The 18,745-nt window shown below is 45.0% G+C and overlaps 1 protein-coding gene across 9 annotated transcripts in view; it reads right to left on the bottom strand.

Annotated features, from left to right (window-relative positions):
- DNMBP (dynamin binding protein) overlaps nt 1–18,745 on the bottom strand; it is a 107,061-nt gene that overhangs the window by 19,403 nt on the left and 68,913 nt on the right. For all 9 annotated transcript variants that reach the window (XM_019804914.2, XM_034663129.1, XM_034663131.1 and 6 more), the window contains 2 exons: nt 2,479–2,672; nt 1,541–1,640 (listed from right to left, as the gene is read on the bottom strand). In XM_019804914.2, coding sequence (XP_019660473.2) covers nt 1,541–1,640; nt 2,479–2,672 — 294 coding nt within the window. The remainder of the gene's footprint in view (nt 1–1,540; nt 1,641–2,478; nt 2,673–18,745) is intronic.

Raw genomic sequence — 18,745 nt, forward strand, 5'->3', positions numbered from 1 at the left:
ATGGGGATTGGGGCCCAGGATAGAGAAATATATATGTAACCACTGGTACATGGTGAACTCTCTGGAAGGCGGGCGACAGAAGAAAACTAGTAACAGTGGGTGCTTCTGGTTTGAAGAGCTGCTGGCTAGGGAATGCGTAAGGGCTTTATCATTAAATAGTTCTTTGTAACTTTCTGTGTGCCATGGAATGCATTAATATATTAGAAATATATTAAAATAAAAAACAAAGCAACGTATTAAAATAAACTTGACCTCCCCAAAAATTGCTTATGTAATTCATGCCAACCTGCCCTTTGCTAGTAGCAAAGGTTCACCAAAGCTTTAATCTGCCCGCATTCTGTTCCTGCGTCCATTCCTCTCCCAGGTGAGTCGGGTAAACACTGCCTAGTTTAAGCCAACATCATGATCCCATTCTCCTTTCCAGTGATCAGCTTAGGCATATGCATGTGACCCAGTTCTGGCCAATGAGAAATAAAGAGAAATCTGATAGGAGAGCACTGGGAAAGCTTTGCTCACTCTTAAATGACACAGGGTTACTTTTCCCTTCTGCTGGATGTTGTATGTAGGCGGATGGCTAGAACTGTGGTAACATCTTGTGACTGTGATCCTAGGAAAACGGCAAATGGTAGGATGTCCCTTCCCATGTTGTACCAGAGCTGGTCTGTGTGACCAACAGAAGATGGCAGAAGTGAGGGATTAGGTTACAGAAGACACTGGGACTCCCATCTTGAGCGTTCCCACCCTCTTGGGTCACTCACTGGTGAAAGCCAGCTGCCATGTCCTGAGGACAGTCCATGGAGAGGCTCAAAGGGCAAGGAACTAGGGCCTCAGGAGCTGAGTGAGCTTCCTTGGAAGTGGATCCTTGAGCCCCAGGATCCAGGCCAACAGCTTGACCACCCTCACGAGAGACCCTGAGCCAGGGCTGCCCAGCTAAGCCACTCCCGGACTCCTCGGCCACAGGCACTGTGGGATAATACCGGTTTCTGATTTAAAGCTGCTAAGTTTGGGTATAGTTAGTTACACAGCGATAGATAACTAATACAGTTCTTTTGTTGATTAAAAACAGATGACTGTTTTTCAAACATTTTTGACAATGACCCACATGAGTGACAACATTTTAAATCATGACTCAGTATACTTATATGTAGAGTTGAAATAAGTGTCAAAAACCTGTAGCTGTGCTTATCCGTTATAGTACATTCGGATATTTTCTATATTAGTTTATTGAAAAAATATATACCAGGTGCAACCTGCTCTAGTGATCTCATGAACCACCAACAGGCTGCAACCATCGGTCTAGAAAACTCACCCTCTGTGACATCTAAAATCTCTTCTATTGCTAACGTCCTGCGGCACCTCAAAGTAGGCTGTAGATAAAAGGAGAAGCAGAGGGCCAAGTGACCTCTGAGCTAAGTAGCCTGAACTTCATTTTCCCACTTAGTACCAGCAGGGCTGCTTCACCCCTTACCTTCTACCCGTGAAGTTTAACAAAAAGGCGGGGGGGGGGGGCTGCTTCGGAAGCAACGGCAGGAGCTCATACCTACAGCATCGCTGATTTCCAGATCGGCCAATAACTGCTTTGAGACCTTAATCACCATCTGCATATTTCCAAAAAGTCCTTCAAAGTCAATGTTTGGTATCTGAGAAAGGGAAACAAAAGGTAAAGATGCATGGAAGTGAAATTAATGGCATGCCATTCATACTAGGATCATTTCTTCAAGGATGATACAAAAGGTCATCTTCACTCACTGTCACCAAGATTCCAGAATAGAAGCGTGCCAACATTATCTTTAGTGTCACTCTTTGTCCCTGATCCAATTACTCTCTGCTCGACCCCCTCCCCCACTACCCTAGTAAAGGACCGTATTACCAATTGGTCTAGCACTATATTGGGATACAAATTCCCACGCAGTACCCAAAATCTGATGGAGGTGCCCATTTCTTATCCTAGTTCTTAGGAGTGAATGTTCCAGATGTACGAACCCAAGCCAGGCCCAGATGGTCCAGTAACCAGCAACAAGGACAGGAACTCCCCAGGATGTTTTTAACATTTTTTCCCTACCGCCAGCATCTAGACAAGGAGCTGCACACATACATGACGGTCAGGGTTTCCCGAGTAAACGCTGTACCGTCAAGTGTGAGACCACTGCGCCCACCATCCCCGGACTTATCATACCACCGTCCCAACGCGGTGGCCATCCGGACAGCCTGCGAGGTCTTCAGGAGCCATAGAAGCAGGACATGTCCCGGGAGCTACTGCGGCAAGTCTGGTAAGTTAACGGCAGTCTTGGGAAGGGACAGGATGCTGAAAGCGTAAGCTGATGACACACGCATGGCAGGACCCTTCAACTAAGAGCAGCAGCACCACCACCTTTATTTCAAACCCAGTAACCGTTGTGGTGAAAGCGCCCATAACCTAACGCTCCCGGCTTGGAGAATCACATTCGGGTAAAGCGAACTTTCTCCCACGGCTCCCACCTGTGCCTGCTGCAGCGGCACCATGATGTGCTCGATGCACATTTCCAGATCCCGAATGTAGTCTCTTTCCGTCTGGAGAAGTTCTTCTACCACCTTGGCTCTCTTCTCCAGCATCCTCTGCTCTGGGTTTTCAGTGTACACGGACCCAGGAGGGACCACCGGCAACGAAGACTGGGAGGAGAGCAGCGTCATTTCTAGAAGGGAAGAGAGAACTGGTCAACAGCTCTGGGTGTGAAAGCGAGACTCTTCAACAGTTCAGACTGAAAAGAACACATTCCTTGAGAACCAAAGTCTCGCCACTGTCAAGCACCAGGAAATCCGATCACATGTCAGCTCTGATTATGAACAAACGAAGCGCTGAGAAAGCCGTTTCTGCAAAGAGAACTTCTCCCATGTGAGTGATAACATTTCTCAAATTTGTCCTAAACGGGAGTAGCTGGCCCATTTCGGGAGGACAAATCAGCGTCCACAACCTCTTGGGGAAGAGGCTGAGAGAGGCGCTGTTCTTATAAAGAATTGCTTTCACTTAATTAGGTAAAAAACCCAATGCATGAGGTCAGCAGCAGAAATACCAAGCTGGAAGTTAAAAAAAGAGTATCACGGGGAACATGACAAGCCAACGAGGGAGAAGACGAGAGTTAGATAGGAATTAGCTGTCTGAGAACTGGGTGAGTACAGGACCTACTCTGTTCCAGTCACTGTGACGGAGGATGAACATCCCCAGTGAAATATACAAAAAATTATTCAGATTCTCCCTTGAAACATTATAATAAGGACTTGGGCACCTTGTTATTTCAAATGCCCTAGAAGATACAAAGGTACCAGAAAGATGATGTTCTTTTTAATGGTATTTTCAGTCAAAAGAAGCTCTGTAGGACCAAACTGCATGATCTAAAAACAAAAACAAATATGTACCTTGTCATTAGCTTTTACAATTATGCATTAGTTAGCTACACATGGTGAGATTTATAAAGATGGGATGGCATTTGTTCATTTAAAATAAATATTAAACACTAAAATAAACAATTGAAGAGAATTCCAACAACGAAGCAGTCTCTGCTCAGTTTATTTCAAATTCCTTAAGATCCACTTTAAAAAAACTACGAATTTGGTTAAGTCATTACACTAATCTGGGCGTGATCACAAGAATATTTTTAGCAGATCTAAGAAGCAAAAACATGCGTGTTTACATTGCTTATGGAAAACTAGGCTTTCACAGCAGATTTTAGTCTTCAAAAATCTTCCCCATTGCCCCTTCTCAAAGAACCTGGGAATTCCAATGTTTAAAAAAGAACGCACCCAGATTCTGGTTTCTAAAAACCAATCTCCACTAAAAGAAACCAGAATTCTTTGGAGAAATAGCTAATTCAAAGACCGGGGCAAGGAAGGTATAGGTGAACCAGAAATATCTAATGGCAGAAAGTAAGAAAGCGCCCAACAAAATGATGGAGGTATTTCGAAAAGGCATAGAGCCAGCTTAAAGGGGCTTCCGTTGGCCAAATCTGGTACAATTTGAGTATCAGAGTAAATAAGCACGGCAATGGACTATAATCCATTGACTAAAATGAGAATCCATGAATTCATATTGGTAACATATAAGTATATAAATAAATGGGGGAGAGGACAATGTTGTTCTTATGGTCTAATGTCAACTAATAAATATAGAAGAAATGACGAGAATTAGAAAATCAACATTTTGCAATGATCAGAATAAAATGTGGTCCAGGTATAAATCATCAATGGATTCTGGTGTTGACAGCGGGGTCTGAGGATAAGGATATTTGCACAGTTTTTAGTTAGTTATTATAAATTACTTATTAATTACAAAAATGAAAAATAGTGACTATATATAGTAGAGAAAGGGAGAATACGAACACTGGGTAAACAAAATTCACATCACCAATAAGAGGCAAACAGACATCATGTTTTTCCATTTGTCATATCTGGAAACAACACAAGATCCCTTATGTGGTATCCCCATCAAAAATGCATAATCTGAAACAAATCTTGAGGAAACATCAGACACACGCAAACCGAGGATGTGTATTCTTCAAAATGTCATGTTATGAAAGACAAAGAGGGGCGCCGGATGGCTGCCTGGCTCCCTCGGAGGAGCCTGTGACTCTTGATCTTGGGGTCACACGAGTTCAAGCCCCCACTGGGTATACAGTTTACTTAAAAAAATGAATGGATGAAAGACAGACAGACAAGCCTGAGAGACAGTTCCCAATCAAAGGTCACTGAGGAGACGACAAACAGATGCCATGTGTGAATCTGAACTGGGTCCTGATCTGGGGAAAAAAATTGCTACCGAGGAAATTACTAGGGCAATCGGTGAAGTTGTAATATAGACTGTAAATTAGATAAACAACTAAATCAGTGAAAATTTTCCTAAAATAGCAAATCCATGTGGTCATGTATAAAATCCATGGTTCATACAGAATACACACGGAACCTTACGAAAATACACAATATATGCAACCTACACTCAGTCAGAAAAAAGTGTGTGTGTGTGTGTGTGTAGACAGAATGAACACAAAAACCCAACAAAATGTTAAACGCTGGTGGATGTGAATAAAGGACATAGGAGGTTCTTTGTACGACTGCAATAATGTATAAATTTTATATTATTCAAAATAAAGTTTAAAAAGACACAATCGGAAAATATCTTTCTTGAACTTTTTTTGGTAGAATGAATGACAAAATTTCAAGCATAACTCTTATTTCACTAGCGTGCTAAGTCATAATCAAAAATTAATTGTTGCATATGTAAAATTTATTTTCTATAGCCTTGTTTCAAATTTTCTTTGCAATTTGAAGCAATAGGGTCTCACTCACAAATATGGTTTCATAAGTGGCAAGTTGAGAAGAGAAACTCATTTTTAAAATTATTTTTTTATTTAGGGATAATTGACACACTCGCTTCAGGCGCACAACCTAATGATATGTTATTTTTAGAAGACGCTCATTTTTAATACAGGACTAAAAAGCTCTGAAAGGGAGAACGTTGATTGAATTCCTACCACAGGCAATGCACTTTACATATTTATGTCCCTGAGCTTACTTAATATTCATGTCAAAACTCTGAAGTTGTATTATTACTTAGAAAACCTGGGTTTTGAGAGGCTGACTGACTTGTTCCAGGGTTGTAGTGAGCAAATGACAGTTCTGGAATTTGAATCTAAATATATTTCAATCCAATCCTCTGTACTTAATCCTGTACCATTTTGCCTCCCTAGCCTGGAATCTCAACTAGAAAAGGTCAGGGGTTTATTCGCCTCAAATCTTTAAAATTCCCTGGAAATTATTCCACTCTCAGGAATCAAAGTTCTATTAATTTTAACAGCTGAAAGCTTAAAATGCCACCAAGTATTCATCAATCAAAAGCCAGCAACCTACACTAAGAAACTCAGATTTTCAATTTTTACGAAAAGAGAAAAAAAGAAATGGTTAACAGTTTTTTTAAACTATCAGCATGATTTTTTTTTTTGCAGGTGCATTTATAAACTCTTGGACCACCTTTAAAACAAAACCAAGAACACTTAGCATGATTTAAAATTCCTGTGGAATGTATCTGAAATTTTGACAAAATTCTACATGTTTCTGAAGATGTAGGTGACCTTCAAGCTTCACACACATATTAATTCTCAAGATTAAGTCAAACTAGAAATATCTGGCTTGAAATGACTCCTAAAGTAAAACCCTTTTTCCATTATTCCAAATAGGTCCTAAGGAGAAAGTCTGATAAATTTTAGTATCTGGGACGACCGAGTGAGAGAAGGTGGCCTCCTCGCTTGGCTAGCTGCAGGGGAGACAGGCTTGGAATCTTGCTCGTCCCTGCTTTAGCTGGGGAACCCCGGCCAAGGCCACTCTTACCTCTGGGCCTCAATGTCCTCATCTGTAAAATGAGGGTAACAGTGCCTGCTAGCCTAAGCTGTTGAGGGAATAAACAAGGTCATTACTCGACACAAGTTAATTCCTTTCCCACCATGGACCGGAACATGCTGTCTGCACCAGATTGAGGTAAAATGCACCAAGTGGAAACGCTCTGTCCAGATCGTGGAACACTCCGCTTTTCTCTAAGAACAATAAAAGCTGAGGGAGCACATGGAGGAGGCTGAGGCCGGTACCAGCCTCCCGGCAGTGTGCGGACCACCTCCCACCTTCTTCCTAGGATGGCCCTGGAGGAATTTAGAGGCCGGAGCCAAAGCTGATGGCACAAATTTACTCCTTGATCAAACGATTCGTGCGTTTTTTTCCCTTTTGTTCCCCTTCCCGGTCCCACCACCCCGACGAAGTCCCGATTCTCCCCCCACCCCCCGCCGGTGAGTGGGCGTCACCAGGCTCCTTCCGCGGCACGGTCAGGAAGGGGTCCAGTGAACCCGCAGCTTCCCACAACTCCACAAGCCACACTTGAAAGCAGAGTCACGGAGAAAAGCCACTCACTTCTGGCCTTCCCCTGAAAGCTAGCCCTGGGTTTGGTGGGGAAGCCTCTGACCCGCCGGCAAGGTCCGCGGCTGCTCCGGCGGCCCCACCTGCCGCCGTGGGCTCCAGCGCCCCGGGACACACCTGCTGTGCCGAAGGGCCGCTGCCGGAGGGAGGACGTGTGAGTCCCCGGGTAACAGGCGGATCGGAATCTTCCCAGAGCTCTGGAATGCTCTGCAACCCCCAAATCCTTTGAATAGGGTAGGCATTTCCCCCAGGCTTTCCCACATTTACATATGAATCGCCCGAGTCCCCCAGGCTATCAGGGCAGGGCCGGTTCTAAAGGATGGAGCTGGAGTCCTCCCGAGGGGAACGAGCGCCAGGCTGCGGCCCAGCTCGGCTCGGGCTCAGCACCTTCCCCTCCCGCCTTCCTTTCCCGGTCCTGAAACAGTCACGATTTCGCTTCAGGAGTTTTTAATCCGAGAGTGTTAACGCCCACTTCGCCTACTCCTACTCAGCTTTGTTTGGGGGGACGCTCTTTTTAGGGAAGAATTCTGAAGTCCCATACATCTCTCACTTAAGAGGCCACGCTGTGAAGTAAGTGGCACTCGTCTACTTTGTCTGCCCTAGGACCTGGCCCTCTGCTGCACCCCCTCCACCCCAGGCTGGGGCTTTGCCCAGGGACCCGGCCCTCCTACTTTGGGGACCTACCCTACAGCCATCAGAATGCAGATCTCCGTGGGCTGGCCCCAGCACAAATCAGCACAGAGGAATTTACAGGGACTGGGAGCCCACTCACAGCTTGCAAGCACTTACACTTCGAAAGAACCAATGTAAAAAACAACAATAACAACCAGAAAGAAAAGGGGAAAGAGAGAAAAAAGAAAACCTGCCTAAGGGCAGGAGCCGGATTTGGGGCAGAAGGCTGTGAAAGCGCTGAACCAGCACTTCTCAATCTCACAAGAATCTATTAATTATCACCAGTAATTGAACGTAGAGTGTCAAGCTAACTAAACGTCTCTACTGGTGAGATTCTGAGCAATCCCCGAGATGACGGCTTTTGGTAAAGAGCCCTTCCCGCTGCCCCTCGAAAGGCAGCACTCACAGTGAGTCGCCCCGCTGGTGAGCCCCGTCGCCGCTTCCCTTCACCAGCTAGTGCAGCTCCTCTCCTTTTAACAAATACTTACAAGGCCCTTACTGGGTGTGTCAAGCACTGTTCTGAGCCCTTTACAAACACTGGCGTATTTAATCCTAACAATCCTACCATATCCCCGTCCCCACTATACGGAGGAGGAATGATGAGAAACTCCGTTAACGGGCTCAGTAAGCACAGGACTGGATCCAAACCAGCGCCGGTTCCCGCCTCTGGGCCCCTGACCAACAGCTACCCTGTCTGCAGGCAAACCATGCGAGTGCTTCTCTCTCTCCCCCTGCATCTCTCCCTGCTTGTGCTCTCTCTCTCTGACAAATACAATTAAAAAAAAAAAAACTGCTTTAAAAAAAGATTTTATTTATTTGAGAGACAGTGCAAGAGAGAAAGAGAGCGAGCATGGGGGAAGGGTAGAGGGAGAGGGAGAAGCAGGGTCCCCACTGAACAGGGAGCCTGACGTGGGGCTTGATCCCAGGACCATGGGACCATGACCTGAGCCGAAGGCAGACACTTAACCAACTGAAACACCCGGCATCCCTACTTTCTCTACTTCTTAAAATAAAAAAAGTCAAACCTTTTAACCCAGGAATCTACTTTTAGGAATTTATTATACATAAATTGTTGGACAAATGCACAAGTCGTATACGTAGGGATGTTCCCCAAGGTGTAAAAAAATGCAGAAACAACCTAAGCAGAAACAGCTGAACTTTCTCCCCAAAGGGACCTGGTTAAATAAATTGTGGCATATCTGTGTGACAGAATACCATTAGAGCCATTGAGATACAGATTTATATATATTAACATGGAATGTTGTCTGTGTGGTTAAATGAAAAAAGCATATTCCAAGAGTTTATGAAAGAATTGCAGTTTTGTTAAAAAGGGAAAATACTTTCAGTGCGTATATTTGAAAATGAGAAAGTCTTGACGGTGACGGAAATTCTGATTTTTTTCCTTTCTTTGTATTTTCTAGTATTTCTACAGTGAACACGTAACATCGATATGACAAAGAGTAAAAAAGTGGAAGAAAGAACATTTGCTATAAAATGAGAATATTCTCATACCGACAGTTCTCAATTACTCTGTTAATCCATTTCAAATTCTTTCTTCACTTTTTAATAATCTGAGGTCACTTTCCTGGCCCGATCCCTGTAGACTGCTGAACACGGTGGGTCAGGAAAGGCTGCTGAAAAGCAAAACCCCCACTGTCTACTTAGCAATGTGTTAGGAATCCCCCAGAGAAAGGGGTCTTTGTAAATTTGCTCATCTTCCCCCCAGGCCCAACAGGAGCAATCAGAAATCCTGGTTTTCCGCTTTTCCCACCACTCCAGCAGGGCCACCCTGCCCCCACCGCCTCTTTACCTTTAGCACCTACAAGACTCCAACCTGGAGAAGGTTTGCTCAGTGTCTAACGGTGGGGCACTGTCTTGCTGGCTTTTCAACAGCAACTGAAAAAACTTTCCCTGTGGCTTTTGCTCAGCCACTGCCCACCTACTTTGGCAAGTGGCTTCTAGCACAATCCCTGCTGGGATGGTTTCCACCTCGGGGAAACTCAGCTCAAAACTTCTCATGTGCCCGTTGCTTTTCCAGGCCCCATCCGGGCCTTTGGAAGAGTCAACAAGTCAAGTGCCCCACATACAAGAGTCTGCAATTTCCTATACTGCCAGGATGGGAACTTTAATTCTAGGACCAACTCAAACACCATTTTTGAACACTTACCAAATACACACAGCTCCTAGAGGGGTGCCCTGTTGGTGGGACATTATTACTGTTGTCTAATCTTTAGGCGGAAGAGGTGAAAGTATCAAGAGGGCAAAGACAGTTTTCATAAAACAGTTCACTAGGAATAAATTATCAGTTTAGTAAGCGGATTTTTATTATAATCAGCCAACAAACCTCTATATGAAAAGCTGTATTTTCCAAATGCACACACGTCTGATGTTGTATTTACCGAGTCTCTGAGGGAAGTTATTATTGCTCTCATTTTACAAATGAGAAAACGGGCACAAAGCAATGACAGGGCTCGTGTGTGACTGGCTTGCTGGTGACTGCAGGGCCAAGAAAGCTGCATATTCAAAACCAGCACCCAGGGCCAGCGCTTTCTATGAAGGGTCAAGGCCTGTGCTGGATTATATGTCTTCTCCGTAAGCACATGGCCATGTCTGGCATTATATTTCCAATTTTAATAATGACACTACAGTGATGTTTCAAAATTTGCTCATGTCCGAGCCCCTCTGGCTATGTTTCTATCCTTCTCTATAAAACTAGACTTCTTGGGGCGCCTGGGTGGCGCAATCGTTAGCGTGATCCCGGCAAGTCCCACATCGGGCTCCTCCGCTGGGAGCCTGCTTCTTCCTCTCCCCCTCCCCTGCTGTGTTCCCTTTCTCACTGGCTGTCTCTCTGTCACATAAATAAATAAAATCTTAAAAAAAAAAAAAAACAAAAAAAAGAGACTTTCTTCAGCTTCTACGAGGTGGTTTACTTTCATTCCTTCCACCTGCCCTCATAGTATTTTATGTACCCTTTATAACTGTGCACCCCCCAATCAATTCACCTGAATCATAATCCTGTTCAAGTTCTAACTACAAAACTGTATGAATATTTAATAGAGCGCCACCAAGCAGAGCGCTAGGCCATCGGGCACGTAGAAGAAGCTGAAATGCCCTCAAAAGCTTTCTTTAGTCTCATCAGGAAAGTCGTGTCATCTCTCCTGTGTTCAGGAACAGCAAACGGGATAGGGTTAAACTGATGGTCTTTAAAGTTATTTCTGTTTGACTTAATGAAACTAGTTGAACAGGCAAAATATAAATTCATGAAACAAAAGAATAATGCAAAATAGAATGAACTTAAGCATTAAGGATTTTGGTTATATTTATTTGAATGAACCCAGTCTCTCAAAGATTCTTTCCGAGTGTGATCTGATATTTTGATGGTAAAATCTCATTAAATGCAGGATATCTGACATTATATACTAGTATCTTATCTTCTAGCTGAAACATGGGAAAAAAATAAAACCTCAAAACCAGGGAAATATAAATCAGGTCTTTCCCTGGGACCCCAATCATAAGTGCTGCGTTGGTTTAAACAAGTTCTGGGCAGCCCAGGAGTCACTCCATCCGCCTGTATCTCCCTTGGCTTCCATTTCTGGGCTATAAGTGGAACTGCTTCTAAGATCTTGAGAGGGTAGCAGGTGTGGTGGATAAAATACTCAAAAAAGCCCTGGGATCTAGCCCTGCTTGCCCTCCTTCCTGTGTGATCTCATACATGTTACATGACCTCTCTGGCCTGTTGTTTCCGTGTATATATAACAAATGGGTTGGGCCTCGTGGGTCACTTCCAAGATCTAAAATCTTATATGACTTGCTACCCTGTTACTTCACTTTTCTCAGTTTGGAGTAACCACGTCAACTACTAACTAGTCCCACAAGGAGTGGCACTCGGTATGTAAACCTCTTTGGACTCACTTAGGCAGTTAGCCATTTCCTCTCAGCAAGCCCTGAGGCCATTATTATGGAGCCCAGCACAGGACTCCGGTATTTGTTCCCTTCTTCATCCTTGAACATGACAAGCCCAGCTTGTCCCTCTGCCTTTCTGCTCACCTACTGTCCTTTAAGCCCAGCTACATGAAGGCCTCTCTAATCCCTGGATTGGTCTTTTCCCTAAACTTCCCTTCTTCTCAAACAGCAATACAAAACAATATGTACTATTTTATCTTTTTTTTTTAAACACTCCCACATCATGTTTATTCTAGGTATAAGATGCCAGTTCAACTTCTGAAAATCAAACAATGTAATTCACCACATCAAAAGGCAAAAGAAGAAAAATCATATGACCAAGTCAACTGACAGGGAAAAAAATACATTTGAAAAAATCCAACATCCATTTATTGTAATAGATACCACAAAACTAGGAATGCCGTGCAACTGTTTCAACTTGGCTGAGAACATGTATTAAAACCCTACTTAACTTTTGATGTACATATTCTGTGCCCCAAAATGGAATATTTCACTCGGCAACACACGTTCACTGAGCACCTACGATATGCCAAGTTACTAGGTTCTGGAAATACTATCTTTACCACAGTCGCAAAGCTTAGACGCTACTGGACTTTTGTGCATGCCTAATGTCTACCTAATCCATAGGATTTAGCACAGCAACTGGCACTTAATAAATGCCAACAGTTATTATAACTCAGAGTGCCCTGAGCATTACTGTGCTATAGTTGGGATAAAAGACACTACCCAAAGAATTTTAAAAATCATGAACTATTCTAACTTTGATTAAAGTTTTAGTGAAAATTTAGGACCTGTGGCACGGGGCGTAAATCAGATTTCAATCCTTCTCTAAGTAGGGCAGAGGCTGGAGAGCAAGAAAATCGAAGTCCCTATCTCCAAAGCACTCAGGAAGCAGCTAGAGGAATTCTACCATATTTTTTGCCGAAGCATTGCTGTGAGGTCAGCACTAAGTAGAAGTATCTTCACGTTTCAGGAGCTGCTAAGATGCACTTTTTTTCCCCCACATTTTAACATCTCTAAAAGCAAAATGTGTTTTCCAAGTAATAACGTGTTAAAGTTTAATTACAAGTTTCCTTTTTAATGGTACCTAAATTTATTCAGTGTCTTACAATAGATGGTGTTTTAGATTCAATGAAACACAATGTATTCCATCGGTCTCCTCTCAGTTCACAATTAGAAGAAAGGGGTTTGTTGATATGGTACAATGAGGTCCACTGTGGAACCATGTATACAAATGTGTCCCTTCCCACGAGCAATCACTGTGCGTGGGCACCGTCACAGCCTGATGGTCATGCCCAGTGTGGGCACTGCCTGGTTTCTCAGGAAATATCAAGTTGGAAAACTCTGCGGCACCCACTCTGTGGGTGAGTCGAGTTCCTGAGTTCCCACTTTGACATCCCATTTAAGGCCAGGCCTGCCACGGTTTTGCAAGTTTTCTGCTTTGATTCACCCCTCCTCCGGTCCACATGAAAGAAGATGCTTCACCTCTTCCTATCCATACTCAATACCTCGCCTTTCCTTGAGATCTCTTGATTTACAGAGACCGGCAATCTTCCCGGGCCAATCTTCCTATGTTGCTGATGAAACATTACACAAAGACAATTTAGGTAATGGCTTGTGGAGAAAACAGACAACCTGGCTTGAGGATACAACTCCTGATGCCAGCGCAAGGCTTCTGGGTTGGGTGGGAGTCTGCCAGACTGGATCATTCCAACCTCAGGAGGGCCTGATTTCCTCTCACGCTTCAATCATCTCCCAACTTTTGGGGAAACAGGGCCCTACATATATGTCCTTTTGCCTCCACGTATTTACCCTTTCCTTCTCCTTTCGCTCCTGCCTACCCATCTATCCTCCAACAAGCAACAAGACCCTGATTTTAAAAAGTAAACACAGGAAAGCTTTGTCCGACTCTGTGCCCCCTCAGCTACAGTCACGGGTCTTTGCTTCTTTTAGTGAAAGGTCTTGAAAGAGTGGTCTTCATGCCCTCCTTCTAGGACCTCCTCCCCCACAGAAATCCTCTGCAAGTAATCTGAATCACCACTGTTCCAGCAATATTGTCTTTTCAGTCAACAAATAACCCCCTCAACAAATCCAACGGCATTGTCCTTGATTTCCCTGGGGCTCTTCAAAGCATTGGCCGTTCTCTCTTAATTTAAATTCTCTGGTTTTCTCCTGACCTCCTCATGTGATCTCGTCCTATCGCTCCTCCGCCCGCCCCCAACCTGTGGCTCAGTTCTCAGACACCTGCTCTCCTCTCCAGTGGCTCCTTGCCCCCCAGAGGGCATCTACGCAGTTTCAGTGATTACAGCTGAGAGGGTGACTCACCACACGCAGGCCGAGCTCACCTTATTCCTCAAGCTCTGGTCCAAACTGCCACCTGGCTTCTCAGATTTCAGTGCTTCAGGACTCCCCACACTGTGCTCTCTTTGTCACCGCAACTGTGTCCCCTTGCTCATAAAGTTTCCGGGACCAGGAATGCTCCCCCCCGCTTCTCTCTGCCTACACCAACCCCCATCATTCACTCTCTTCAGCGTTAGTCCAAGTTCAAACATCTTCCTGAGGCCTTTTCCCATAACTCGGGAAAGGACTGAGCTTCCCCCTTCTGACTGCCCATGGCATTCACGGTCCAGACTACACACTTGGGTACTGTAATACAGGATTCCTATTTTTACATCTCTCCTCTGCAACTGGTCTGTCAACTCCTGTGTGTGTGCTGGGGGTGGGGGAGCACCCTTCTCTGGATACCCCGATGCTTGGTACAGTGCTAAGGACAAGTCCTGGTTACCAAATCCCTGCTGAGCTGTATTCAAAGGCAATGTGGGATCTCCGCGCTGGTGGAATGATGGTGGCGGCTCGTGTTTATTCAGCGTGACCATGCGCCAGGCTCTACTGCACTGTTCTAGCTACGTAGACGTCTATAAACTCACTTAATTCTCGTAAGACTGTCCCGTAGGTACACCGTCATCGTCTTGTTTTACTGATGAAGAAACTGCAGCATAGAGAGATTAAATACTTTACACAAGGTTACACAGGGAGTAGGGCCAAGTGGGGGAAAGGTATCTAACAGTCCCCCTTAAGGGACTTACAAAACTGTATTTTAATTGTTTGTTTATAGGCTGTTTTCTGTTCAAAACCGCAAGTTCCTGAAGGCAGGCACAAGTCTTACCCATTTTCTCCAATGTCTCAATGGGGACACAACTGGCATTCTGGGCAGGATAATTCTTCATTGGGTAGGAGAGTTCTACACACTGAAAACATTTAGCATCTCTGTTCCTTGCCTTCTAAACAAGTAGTTCCCTGCACCCTACCACTGTGACAGCCAAAAGATACCTCCATCCACTTCCAAACATGGGGGTTGGTGTGGACCAGCCACACCTCAGAACCCCTGCCACCTCCAGAGCCCACTACATCCCAAATCGGCACCATCAGCAGTCCCCATGGCAATGATTTACACCAGGTGACCCCCATCCCGGACTTCACCTCTACCATTCTGGACCATGGATTTGTACCCAATCAATGAATGACTAGTTCATATGATGGGGACTAACTAAAAAACACAAGCTGAGTCACTTATACTCACTCTCCCGGGAATCTGAGTTATGGGGTCAGGCAGATCAGACAGGAACTGAAGCTGTAATAATGCCCCAAGGCAGTGTGGGAGGAGTCAGCTATGTGTAATCTGAAGTGAGGAGGGAGTAAAAAACTATGAGTAAACGGGAAGTGTGGGTCTGCAACAAGAGGGGACAAAGCAGAAGTTCAGGGAAATGCAAAAACGTCAAGAGAAGGAGGGAGAGGGAGAGAGGGGGAGAGAGAGAGAGAGAGAGAGAGAGAGAGAGAGAGAGAGAGAGAGAGAGAGAAACGGCTGGTCCCAAGGACATCTGGTTCACACCCACCCAGACGGGAGCAGGAGCCCCATCCCTCCTCAGGCTCTTCAGGTAATCGAGGTCTAACCAGAACATAACAGTGTTTGGTACTCAATACATCTCTGTGAGCTAAAAATAGCCAAGTGGCTCGTGCTTATAGTAACATGAAATTAGAGGGAAATGCACGAGGTGCTCTGAGAACACTCAAGCAGGCAAAGTAGAGCGATCCTACCACTGCCACCTGTATTACTGAGCGCGAAACTCCAGTCTGTTTTGCTGGCCATTTGTGACTCCGATGGGTACACCCCTTGTCTCTAGAGTGTCAGAGGCCTCATGGCACCTGCCACACTCACGGCTTGCAATCAGCATATGAAATCAGCCAGGATGAAAAGCTAATGCCTTGGATTGCCTGATAGACATTTTATTCCTATAGTTTGAATCCAGTCTGTAGCTACAAAGATATCATGTTTCCACACTTGCAGTGAAAAGAAACCTTGCCACATAGAGTCCTAAAACCTGGGCTATGTGTAACACCGGCAAAGGTGCCTTCAAATCTTGCTGCTTTTTCTCATCTTGGGAGAAAACAACACAGGACTTTCCTGGATTCTGTTGTTCCACAGCAGTTACTGTCCAAACTTTAAAGGAACTGCTTCTCTATTTTCATCACCACCTCCCTCCTAAACTCCTTGTAATTTGCCTGGGGCCTCGGTTGCTCCTCTTCCTCACTCCACCAGCCAAAGGCAAGGTCTTTCTTTGGTCCACACCCCCCCATATTTCTGCGGCATGTCACTCAGCTACGGCCCCCTCCATTTGAAGCCCCTTCTCTGACACCCCTAACACAATACTTTCCTGCTTTTCTGAGTTCACTGATGGGGAAGGAACTCAGAGCTGTGCTTCTGGCTTCAACCCTGATGGTCTGGGCATCAGGAGACCTTGATTTGATTCCTGATCTAAGGACTGACTTTGGACATACATTTCAATTTCTCTGAGCTTCATCTCTCTGGTTACAAAAACAGTGGGGGTCAGATTTAAGTGTTTTTCAAACATTTTTTTTACTGTGGCCCCCACACTTTACACTGTGACTCAGCATATACATAACACCTAATACATGTGTGCACACACACTCACAAAGTATGTGCACACTTCTACGTCAGATGTGCATTTTCTATTCACTTCTATTTTATTTTTCAAAAATGCTAGTTGTAACCCACTGAAAAGACTTTAAGACCCAGTTGTGGGTGGTTACCCATTATTTATAAAACACGGGACCTGCTGCTGTGCAGCGATCCAGGATTCTACTGCAGCCCTCCAAGCCTTGACTCTCGCCTGAACTCCAGCGTCCTCTTTCTCTCTGTAAAGGTCCTTCATTCCGATATCCTAATATCACATAACTGAGTTAACACGGAATTTGAAGCCCCAGGTCCTTTCCCCATCGTAACCACTTATGTTATTAGCAAGCGTAAAATCTTCATGCCAACTTTTGGTCTAGCAATGGGAGAGCAGCTTACATTTTACCAATCTCCCTATTGAGGACTACTAGCAACTCTGAATAAGGCATTTTTTTAACTATGTGAAGGCATTGGAGAGCAACCAAAAGCAGGCCAGAACTAGAGGAGATAGAACTCAAAACAAGGGAAGCAAACTGGGTAGATCCATATTTGCCCAATTCTTATCCTCTGAAGTCAATCCCTAGTCTTCCAGAATGTGGGGGAAATAAAGCAAAAATGGTAAGTCAACAGGGGCGCCTGGGTGGTTCAGTCGTTAAGCATCTGCCTTCGGCTCAGGGCATGATCCCGGCATTCTGGGATCGAGCCCCACACATCAGGCTCCTCTGCTGGGAGCCTGCTTCCCCTCCCACTCCCCCTGCTTGTGTTCCCTCTCTCGCTGGCTGGCTCTCTGTCAAATAAATAAATAAAATCTTTTAAAAAAAATGGTAAGTCAACAACTGGCAATTTTCTTGGGCTGAAGAGTCAAAGGCTCACATCTGGCACTGAAGGGCTAGATAATATGGGAGAAATCCTGGAAAAGAGGGGGCCACAGGGACAGCAGCCCAAAATCTGTGCAGAAATTCTCCTCAAATCCTTGAACTACGTCTGCAGGTGATGAGACTCCAGGAAGCCAGCAGAAAGCAATAATAGGAGCTGGAGGCCAAAGAGCCTGGCAGATATTCACAACCGTCTGGGGCTGAGAAGACACAGCCTGAAATATGAGTCTCTCCAACTTAGGAGGTTCAATAAACACTCTGGTTTTCCACTGAAAACTCAAAAGAGCCATAGCTTAGGAGTAAGGCCCACCTTCCAGGACCAGGGGCCGCAGCCTAGGGCTAAGGGCAAACCCATAACAGACCCGCCTAACAACACTTAAGACTGAGGCCGTCCTGGGAGAATGATAAGGCAGGTGAGGGAAAGGACACATCCTGATAGAAGGACCTGGTTTCCAGCTCGAGAGCCAGGCTGAAGCAGCAATTCAACAGTGCTTTGTCTCTCAGATGCAGTAGGGGGAGGCAGGGGAGGGCAGGAGAGTAGGAAGGGAGGGGGCGCTCCCCCTGGATCATGACATCTGCAGACGCAGGGTCTGAGGGCAGATGTCCCATGGGGGGTCCATCTGGATCTCAGGAGAAAGGAGACCACACAGTGACAGGCTGGTGGAGCAAATGATAAGGGGAAAGGGAGGAGGGTCACCAAGAGACGAAGAACTCATAATTTATGAGCACCTACTATGTTCCAGACATGTCATTAGGTGTTTTATTTATGTTCTCTCACCGACACAGGTAGTAGTATCTTCACTTTATAAATAAGGAATCCAGAGCTCAGAGAGGTTAGGTAATTCACCTGAAGTTACCCAGTAGTAAATGATGGGGCTGAGAGGTGAACTCGGGGCAGAAGACGGACTCTCACACTTGTTTCTTTCTGGAATTACATGTCGTAACGGTAACATTCGGGAAGGGCAATGATGTGTGTGTAAGACGGCCAGCAAGGAATGGCAGAAGGGCACGCTAAGATTCTGTTGCAGGTCAAGGAGGGTCCTAGAGGTACAAAAAAGGGGTGTCACTTGAACTAAATACGAATACACCATCAAAACTTCAGTCCTCGAGTAGAGTTATAAAACTGGAAGTGACAAAAGGTGGGACTGAGCTGGCGTTAGAGAGATCATAGGGCAAATTGCACCACTCCAGAGAGAAGGGCTTGACTCTTGTGAAGTCAGACAGAGTAAACACACTCTGATTACACTTAGGAGGCCAAATACAATAAGGAACTAAAGATACGAAACAAAGTTCAACTAAGGAACAGATGTGGCAAAAGGGAATAGGAGCAGTA

This window comes from Ailuropoda melanoleuca, chromosome 6 (genome assembly GCF_002007445.2).
Source record: "Ailuropoda melanoleuca isolate Jingjing chromosome 6, ASM200744v2, whole genome shotgun sequence".
In the NCBI taxonomy this organism is placed as follows: Eukaryota; Metazoa; Chordata; class Mammalia; order Carnivora; family Ursidae; genus Ailuropoda; species Ailuropoda melanoleuca.